The 10,767-nt window shown below is 37.2% G+C and overlaps 1 protein-coding gene across 1 annotated transcript; it reads right to left on the reverse strand.

Moving 5' to 3' along the window:
• Positions 1-89: 89 nt before the first annotated feature.
• Positions 90-8,184, reverse strand: LOC137014786 (uncharacterized). Its single transcript, XM_067379307.1, has 10 exons — positions 7,938-8,184; positions 7,607-7,743; positions 7,272-7,425; positions 6,795-7,046; positions 6,315-6,409; positions 6,147-6,197; positions 5,698-6,076; positions 4,537-4,713; positions 4,225-4,387; positions 90-180 (listed from the first exon to the last, which is right to left on the reverse strand). The coding sequence occupies exons 1-10, from the start codon at positions 8,182-8,184 to the stop codon at positions 90-92; spliced, it is 1,746 nt and encodes a 581-aa protein (XP_067235408.1).
• Between the last annotated feature and the right edge of the window lie 2,583 nt (positions 8,185-10,767).

Here is a 10,767-nt window from a genome sequence, read left to right on the forward strand (position 1 = left end):
AAAACAAACATCTTTCATTGTCTGAGCGCCCCCTAGTGTTAGTGAGTGAGAACCGAACTCACAGAACAGGTTCTCTTCTTACATTTCTCTTAGCAGTCGCGCAGGTTAAGGTAAGCCTGAACCAGTGGCGGAGCCAGGATTTTTTTCATAGGGGTGGCCAGGCAGGGGCCAGCAACCAGTCTGGGGTGGCACAGAAATCTTCATTATTTCAACATAAAAACGAGTCTGACTATAAAGTACTGAACTGTGCCTACAACACAACTAATACAGTTCATTTGTACTTAATTAATTGAGATGAGTGAATGTGACCTTTTTATTTATTTATTTATTTGTTTTTTTTTCGTTCCTCACTTGCAGGCATATTAGTAAAGTGGCTCACACTATAGCTAAATTTCAACTTGTTCAGTCAGCTTGTTCACCCAATAACTTGTTCTCCATTGTTGCATATCTATGGATGAGACATGCAGATAACAACATACTGTAGTTTCAAAAATTAACCAAAAAAGTAAACACTAAATTTTAAACTTTCTATATAGTCAAAATAAATAATTGCAACAGTTCTATCATACCTAAATTAAACTCAGTATAAAGAAAAAAAAGTGTTCTCTTTTGAATTCCCATTTACTGATGCAGAAGTGCACATAAATGCCAGAATGTAAAATTAATTATTTTAAGCATTTAAATGTTATAACTTTTGTTTGTACTTTATAAATTATTGCAAAATTAGCATCTTCTAATACAAATGCACAGTTCTTACATTTATTTATGCATTAAAAAAAAATTACATATCAGTTTGTGCCTTAGGCCTATATTGTGATCTGACATAGCAGAATATTTTAGTCCAGAGACATGTGACGCATAAATCTCATATAGGCCTACATACATGCATGCACAGTTTTAATGCAGCTTTAATCACTTTTTTTGTCATTTCATAACTTAATAGACGACAGAACTACGACTTTGCATGCTCGTAGTTTCTTTTACGCTTTATTTATTGTGAGTAAGCTAATATACAGCGCGCCGTATTTGCGCGTGATTGAAAACTGCGCGTCTTGCAACCCACCAGTTGAGAAACATTTACGTAAGCTATATAATGTTCGCTGTTCACTGCTATTAATTCTGATTAAGCTCATTCGGCACCTGTATCATTTCTGCGCGCGTTTGACTTGAGCCTGGCGCTGAGGCGAAGTTGGAGTGCGCGTCTGAAAAGTCTCCCGTTTTATTTGTGGTCTTAAAGAGACGGTTCTGCGTTTAAATAAACGCAATTCTTTTCAACAAAAAAAATTATTATGAAACAGCGGTTGTGAGCGGGGTGGCCGTACCAGCAGGTGGCAGTATCTGAACAGCCAATAAGAATGATCAGATGGCCTGACGGAACTGACAAGCTCCGACGCCGATTCAACATGTCGAATTGGCCGGAAAAAAGGCGACGAGGACCAACTTCAGCCGACGGTGCAGAACACACTGAGAAAACTTAGTCGGCCGATAAAGAAAAACTGCCTGACGGCTGACCGTCAGCTTGGTGTGTTCCTGCCTTTAGCAGCCTAGGCTAAATAGTTTACCAATTTACATCATGTTCTTGAAAACTATTATACCGAGCAGCAGCCCCCTATATTTATGATTAACAATCAATCAATTAATTAGTTAGAAACTAGTTGCTATTAAAGCGGAACTCAGTAAGATTTGCGAAGCTCCCCCTAGAGGTTCCTTCAGGGAATCACACTGTCGAAAAATACTCCAAGCGCAGCTCTGGACTACAACGACCTCAACGCTCACCAGCGCAGTAGTTTTGCAAATACAGTACAAGAAATCTCGATGGAGGTGGGTGAAATTGTCTTAATATATACATTGTTTTTGAATTACCGTAAAGCGTTTTGTCACTCTCGCGTGAACGTGAACATGAGGCGAGATTGTGTCGGGTCGGCGCAGCTCGACTTGCAAGTGCTGTTTTCTGGCGTAGACGTGCCAGAGGGGGTTAGTGCTCGCCTCAAACACACCACTACAAGTCAATTAACCATCGTAAGGACTTAAAAAACTATTTATGAAGATAAAAAAAAAGTTACTTAGTTCTGCTTTATTACAGGTGCCATCAGTTGTTTTGTTATGAATGACTTGTTTGTCATTGAGTCAGTGTTGCTGATGCAAAGTAGGCCCTTCGTTACCAAACACCAAATAACTAAATTAGGATACAATTACGAGTCATTCGCAAACTGTTAAACATTAAACTGTTGGTTACTTATATAACCTATATAAACTATAACCTATATAAAAAAAGTTGTTAAATTACGAGAACAAATTCATTAAATTACGAATTTTTTCTCGTAATTTAATGACTTTATTCTCATAATTTGAGTTTATTCTCAACATTTTATCCACTTTTTTCTTGAAATTTAACGAGTTTATTCTTGTAATTTAACGAGTTTATTCTCAACATTTTATCTAGACTTTTTTCTCAAAATTTAACGAGTTTTTTCTCAACATTTTATCTAGACTTTTTTCTCAAAATTTAAAGAGTTTTTTCTCGAAATTGAACGACTTTAATCTCGAGATGGTTTTATTTTTTTATTATTGCTTGGCCCTAATCCTCTTCCGTAGTAAAGGGTTAGTTCATCCAAAAATGATAATTCTGTCATTAATTACTCACCTTCATGTCGTTCCACACCCGTAAAAACTTTGTTCATCTTCAGAACACAAATTAAGATACTTTTGATGAAATCCAAGTGCTCATGTGAACAGCGTCGGCCAATACTGAGTCTGCGTTCGGACATAAACAAGGAAGCACTGCAATGAAAATAGCATAGGAGAATGACAGAGGAGAGACACATTTGTTGGATAAAATCATTATTGTTGTTTTGTTTTGGAACACAAAAAGTATTCTTGTCACTTCATAACATTAAGGTTGAACCACTTTAGTCACATGGACTATTTTAACAATGTTTTTACTACTTTTCTGGACCTTGAATGTGGTAATTTCGTATGCGTGTGACGTCATCAGAGTCTAGTAACTTTACTGAGTGGCGGAAACAGTGACAGTGAGCTACTGATTACCTGCCGGTGTAAAAATAGATGTAATTGAAATGTTTACAATTAGAATGAATTATGGTCTGTAAGTGATAATTTAGAGATGCAAAAGCCAGTCTGTTTCATCATTGACAGATCCATAATACCAAGATATCCCATTGTAAAGTTCAGAACATCAAATGTCTTGTTTGGTGATGGGAGATGTGAAGCATTTCTGTAATACAGGCATCTCTTAGCTGCTTTAAAGTCAGCATGAAACATAAGTTGCTATAGTCTTATTTTCCCTATTGTGACGTATATCTGAGTGAAATGTCACTTTAGACCTAGTAGCATCTTGGGCTGCTTCAATAAAGTAATTAGTGTATTAGTAGAGTATTTTGAGAGAGAAGAAGACTATTGAGATTACCTGCATCTGTAAGAGCTTTCATTCTCTAGGTCAAGTCAATGTAACCTGCACTGAAGTTGCTGAAAAATCCCCAACACTAACACACAGTTTCTCAATAACAGGTACGCCAATATTATTTATTAAAATATTTTTTATTGAACAATAATTTTTAATGAACAATAACAGCCAAGTTTGTACAACATCAAAAATACAAAGGTTTAAGAAAAATATAAAGTTATGAAACAACTTTGCCCTGAGTCAAAACTACTTGATCAAGAACAAATACAGATTTGTAATATAATTTACAGTATCTACATTGCATTTACAATGTGCTAAAGCATTGTGGGACCACTCATATCGGCCTGCTAGATGCTAAGCAGAGGGATGAAGTGGCCAAAAGCCGGAAATTCTGTGACATCCAGTGCAGTGCCGCGGCAGGAGCAGCTTTCAAATGAACTTCTGGGGCGGCCGAGAGGAATTCTGACCATGCAGCTCTGCCATAAAGTCGGCTGTGACGGGGAATTTTTATACTGTTGCTAGGCAAGTAATATCGCCAGATGCTAATATTACTGCCACAAGCCAGCCAAGGCATGGAGGGATGCCACTTGTGTCAGGCCACCAGATGCTAAGCTGACTTTATGAACTCTGGAACTATGGCGTCAAAGTTTCCATTTTTTGGATATTCCATGTCTTATTCTGTGACCTGGGAAAAAAAAATAAAAAATAAAAGTTATAGTCAACATACATTACAATTAGAAGACATTTCTTTTTTTCACAATACACAAACTATACATTTAAAAACAAATGCGCAAAAATACTCATGCAACTTTCTTAATTGTTTGAGGGAAAAAATATCTTCAAAATCATAAGTAGCTGATCTTAGGCTTAGTACCTTAAACCATTCATGTCGAAGGATTTTCCGCAACTTGATCCGCCGGCTTGGGTTTTGCTGCAGGTGGGATCGAATCAGGTGGCAACATTCTGTGCAGAACAATGAAAGAGAGTAAGATTATTACCTTAAACTTCGCACATGCTCTCTTTGTATTAAGATTTGACTAATCTATACTGTATGTTCAGAAAAAATGATCCATCTTTTATAAAGCCATGTTGCTGTGACGAATGCATCTTACCGTTTGACAAGCCAGGTTTGATCCAGGTGCCGTCATCAATCATCTGAATGTCTCTGGGTTTTGGATGATGTCCACACACCATCAAGAATAAGACGACTCCCAGAGACCAGACAGTAGCTGGTTTACCGTGGTACTTGCCCTCTGTGAAGTACTCAGGTGGGAAGTACTTTCGAGTGCCTGAAGGAAGTAGATTTTGTTTGATGGGTAAGCTTGTTTATATCTAGTGTTTTTTTAACTTAAAGGAACACTCCACTTTTTTTGAAAATAGGCTCATTTTCCAACTCCCCTAGAGTTAAACAGTTGAGTTTTACCATTTTCAAATTCATTCAGTCGATCTCCGCGGCTGGCGGTACCACTTTTAGCATAGCTTAGCATAGTTCATTGAATCTGATTAGACCGTTAGCATCGCGCTTAAAAATGACCAAAGAGTTTTGATATTTTTCCTATTTAAAACTTGACTCTTCTGTAGTTAAATCGTGTACTAAGACCGACAGAAAAATAAAAGTTGTGATTTTCTAGGCTGATATGGCTAGGAACTATACTCTCATTCCGGCGTAATAATCAAGGAACTTTGCTGCCGTTCCATGGCTGCAGCAGTGCAATGATATTACACAGCGTCTCTCACAAACGTCTCCATGGTTGCAAGGCACGTTCCCTGTGCAAGCAGGGGCTCACGGGCGCTGCGTAATATCATTGCACTGCTGCAGCCATGATACGTCAGCAAAGTTCCTTGATTATTACGCCTGAATGAGAGTAAAGTTCCTAGCCATATCAGCCTAGAAAATCACAACTTTTATTTTTCTGTCGGTCTTAGTACACGATTTAACTACAGAAGTGTCAAGTTTTAAATAGGAAAAATATCAAAACTCTTTGGTCATTTTTAAGCGCGATGCTAACGGTCTAATCAGATTCAATGAACTATGCTAAGCTATGCTAAAAGTGGTACCGCCAGAACCGGAGATCGGCTGAATGGATTTGAAAACGGTAAAACTCAACTGTTTAACTCTAGGGGAGTTGGAAAATGAGCCTATTTTCAAAAAAAGTGGAGTGTTCCTTTAAAAAAATGCTGCTTCAAAAGTGAGATATGGTTTATATGATACCAATTTTACTTCCGACTAGAACTTTAAGTCCCAAACTACAGGTCTGATGCACAATACATACCACAGAATCTTTCATAAGCGGCTTCCTGCAAGAGATCCCCACACCCGAAGTCAATCAGTTTGACATCAAGAGATTCAGTGTTTATCAGCAAATTGTTCCGCTTTATGTCACGGTGGAAGACTCCGCGGCGACAGCACATGTGAGCGACCGTTGTTGCCTGCCTCATGATTAAGCGTGCCGTGTCCTCATTGAGGGTGCCGCCGTGGAATGCAGTAAATGTCTTCAGATCTTGGCAGGATGGGGGACGCTCCAAGATCATGACGTATTGGTCAGGCTGGTCCTGCCAGTCCAGCAGTTCAATGATTTCTGGAACTTTAGGGCCCGTGTTAACAAGCTTCAAAAGGCCGACCTCTAATGGAAGAGGTGTGGGATGACCAGGCTAGAAGAAAGATCATAATTAAAGGTGTTTACACATTTTAATTTGAAAACAGTGGAAAAACACTACTTACAATGTAGATGTATTTCATGTTCGATGGCTTTCTGGCAATTTTCACAGCCACCTGATCAATTGAAAACATTGTTATATTTCCAACATGTCAAGTGCACTAAATATTTTCAAATGGATATAGTGAGACAAAACAATTTGTTAGCTAAATATTGTCGAAAAATGACAACACCTCAAGGTCATCCTCCAAGCGTCTCCCTTCAAAGACAGATCCAAATCCTCCTTTACCAAGCATTCTGCCAATTTCATACCGGCTCAGAATGTCATCTGTTAAAAGATGAATCATTTTAGTTGACATGAAATGTCAAGAATGGACAGCAGTGAGTGTAGCGTTTGAGGTTATGAGTGTAACTTCACCCTCATTTGTCACGTCCACTCTGCTCTGATCTGGTTCTGGACTGAGGTGGACTGAATCTGGAGGGGTTTGAACCTGCTGATCTGCAGGAGGACGGACTTCAAGACCGCTGGAAAGAGGTTCCTGAAGATCATGATCCTCTAGAGCACAGGCGCTGTACCATAGAGAAATCTGATCTAAAGCAGGGAATGTAAAACATTAAAGTTCCCATTAATGGATACTTAAATATATGTAGACTTAATGATGTACAGAGCTCTAGTAAACAGTTACACAATTTCAAATGGTCATTTGATTTACCCTCAGCACTTCTTTCATGTTGCGCAGCAGTATCTTGATCTGAGCTGCCGTTCCAGTCACAGAAATGACGAGACGGCAGCTTCTCAGAACTATCCGTCCTCCTTCTCTTTCTCATTGGCATCTCAGTGTCCTCACCAACACTAGCGGGCTGATGGTTTTCAGCCGCATCGATGCTGGAGTCGTACACCTGAGCACTGTGAGAACTTCGTTTTCTCTTTCGGCCAATGATGAAAGATGCCCAATTGGTTTCATCTGTGTTTAAAGATATATGACATTTCCTGGAATAAAAATCTGATCATGGCTTTGATCTAACTGATTTCTGATCAAATGTGTGAAGGTGTGGACTCTTCATCCTAAAGAACAGAAAAATTCCTTCTAATTTATGAATTAAGTTTTTCTATTAATGGACACTCATATCTAGCAGAAAATGATGTAGACTTTATGATGCACAGATTCTCAAATGGTCACTGGATTTACCCTCAGCGTGTCTCTCACTAACTGCTGCAGAGGTCTGATCCTCCACTTTCTGACCCTGACCTGAACTGTAGCTCCAGTGAAGAGAGATCAGCTCTCCAAAACTACTGTTCCTCCTCTGGATCTCCTCCTGACTATCACTATCCTCACTAACAGGCTGATGATACGCAAACAAAACAAAAACAGGAATCAGGATAGGTGCATTATACATAGAAGAGATCTGACCTCAAATTCCTTCCCATATCACAAAGAACAAAATAAATGCACAAAAAATGTGTAAATCTTACAAATATTAATATATATTCAGAGTAATTAGCAACATAGACTGTTGGACTGACTGGAATGAGGTGGACTGGAGCTGGAGGAGTTTGAAGCTGCTGATCTGCAGGAGGACGGACCTCAAGACCGCTGGAAAGAGGTTCCTGAAGATCATGATCCTCTAGAGCAGAGGCGCTGTACCATAGAGAAATCTGATCTAAAGCAATCAGATGCAAAAGCATGTTTCAGTCAATAATAATTATTAAACATTGAGTATTATGGTGACTGTTCAGTTAAAATGTTATTTGTTTTTAACAAGTCTTGTCTTGGGAAAAAATCTGATCAAACTTCTGATGTATAATGGTGTAGATTTGTAACATTGACACTTGATTTAATGGTCGTTTGATTTACCCTCAGCACTTCTTTCATATTTCACAGCGGTATCTTGATCTGAGCTGCCGCTCCAGTCACAGAAATGAAGAGACGGCAGCTTCTCAGAACTATCCGTCCTCCTTCGCTTTCTCATTGGCATTTCTTTTTCCTCAACGACACTAACGGGCTGATGGTCTTCAGCCGCATCGGTGTTGAACGTTGAGGAGCTGCTGTAAGAGTCGTACACCTGAGCGGGAAAACTACGTTTTCTCTTCAACATTGCCATGATAACAAATGTTGACTCGGGTAACTATCATAAGAACAGCAAAATACACAACGAGAAGACTGAGAAAACTGACGCTGCTAAAACTAAAGTAGCAACACAACGTTCTTTTTTCATTATGACGCCATCACATCACTGAGTGACTTTCGAATGCGCGCGAGATTGAATTCTTCTGACAGCTGAGAAAAGGCCTATTCTTGCTAAAATTATTTGTTATATAGCCTAGGTATATTTAGGAAAATATTTCTAATTAAAACATTATACCTCAAGGTATTACTTTAACCGTTCACGTCACAATAAAAACAATATTTTACCCTATTTAAATTAATTCCTGTGTCCATTAACAAATATAAAAACTTTAAAAATACAACATAAATTCACAGACCATTATTATCCATTGACAAAAATTAGATCATTTAAGTTTAAGGTTTAATTGAAAAATAAGTTACGATATAATAACAGCTATTAAAAAAAATGAGTTAAGATGACAGTGACATCTCTGGTCAAGTGGAAATTTAATTTAAATCCTACACTATGCATGTATAAAATATAATTGCTTAAAACCTACAAATTTTAATATATAGGCTAGCTTAGTTAACCCTTAAACGCATACCTCGGGTCTTTAGTGACCCGGGACATCATTCATAAACCTCCTCCTCATTCATTTTTTAAAGTTAGACATCAACCTTCATAGTATTCCTGAATCAATTCATTATAAACAATCTAAAAAGTAAAAATAATAAAATTATTAAAGAATGCCTTAATTTTTTGTTAAAAAAAAATGTATAGGCTCGCTAACGACCCGAGGTGTGTAATATTTTTCCTGCATAACAATAATTAAATATTTGATAACTGAATAAGTGCAATTCACCTTTATTCCACAAGGTGACAATGTCTGATACACAATGGTGAAGTGACGTTTCACTCATAGTTACCGCAGGCAGAAAACAAAAGAATAGGAAGCATCATCAGCAAAATTTGAAATGACTCAGCGATTTACTGCAGAGCAAGTACTGAACGCAATCAAATTTTAGTGGCATTGTCACTATGGATATGGTGAAGATGCTGTCAGCAATCAAAATATTGATTTTGAAGATGTTGAAAATGATAGCTTGAGAATATGTTTGAGATCGTGAAAGTGAGCCAGATGCTGAAATGTACTGGGAAATGAGCTATGACGAGGACAGTGAAGATGGTATAAAACATCTGCTCAAACTGAACTCTTCCAAGCTTTATTTATTCTTCTGTAATTTTTACTCAAATGTCAGGAGAGTTTTATATTATTCCAACAGATGGAGATCCATCCATGTTAAATATAGATCCGGGTCTCTAAAGACCCTAATATGTAATATATGAAATACTTGACTTCTCTTCTTAGATGTTTTTGAGTTCAACTTATGGATCTGTCCCACCTGAAGAATACAGAAACTTCCAAAAGATCTATACTAACATAAAGATAAACAGATGCATTTGGAAAATGCAGAGACATTCACGTAAATATATTTCATGTTTTCTTGAGGCACATGAAAAGTCAATGAACAACATTTATGAATTGTGTGTGGCACAAACAAGACACAATCACTTTATACGCTGAACAGATTTAATTTAGGCTTCTATTCAAACTAAGGCTGCTCGATTATGGCGATTATCATGATTATTTTGCTCAATACTGAAAAAACGATTATTTAACATGATTATAGCTGGGTGATATGATCATGATATGAGTAATTTTAAAGGTCAGTGAAATTTAAAATAGTGCTTTAGGTTTTTCAGGAAGATGTAGGCTACTAACAGTGGCATTCAGATAAATTCATAGCCTACAACAGAATTTGAATAATCAAATGTAAAATTACAGTATTGCTTACTTAAAATGAACCCAAAATATCTTGAAAATTAACATTTATTAACATGTTTAATAAAGGAACATTTTAATTTCATTTTAGATTCATTTTAAGTCAGCCATATAGTCATTTTCCAACACAAACTACGAAAACACATTTTATTACATAAACAGTTTATACATAGAAAAAACCTAAATTTTCAATTCATCAAAATATCCACCATTAGCAGCTATCTGACCTTATCTAGGTTCTAATTGGTTCACTGTTTTCTAAACTTAAATTAGCAATCAATAGTTGAAGATATTAAGGTGTGCTGACCCAAAAATCTTTCACAAACCTGGGCCAAGTTTAAACCAGTAACCAGACATCACAGCTGGCAAAGGGGCATGTCTGACTTTGACATGTATATATTGCTATTATTATGTAATCAAAATGAAAATTATTATTGCTGGTCTTCAATGATAATGTCAAGTTACTGTAATGTATTTGCACCAAAAAATGATAAGGATTTATGCTGATATCGTCCAAAACCACACTTTGCCAGGGGTGTTTCCAAACTTTTGGAGGGCAGGGAGTGTATATGTATACAATATCAAACATTTTCACCTCCAGTATAAATTGACACTTCATGTTTGTGGACATATTTTAGATAAGTCTTCTAAAAATAAAGAAAACAAAGAAACAAATGTTATGACTGATTGTTCTTGGGGTTCTTTCCCTCCAAGGAAATGATGTCAATTCTATG

Source organism: Chanodichthys erythropterus, chromosome 24 (genome assembly GCF_024489055.1).
Source record: "Chanodichthys erythropterus isolate Z2021 chromosome 24, ASM2448905v1, whole genome shotgun sequence".
Lineage (NCBI taxonomy): Eukaryota > Metazoa > Chordata > Actinopteri > Cypriniformes > Xenocyprididae > Chanodichthys > Chanodichthys erythropterus.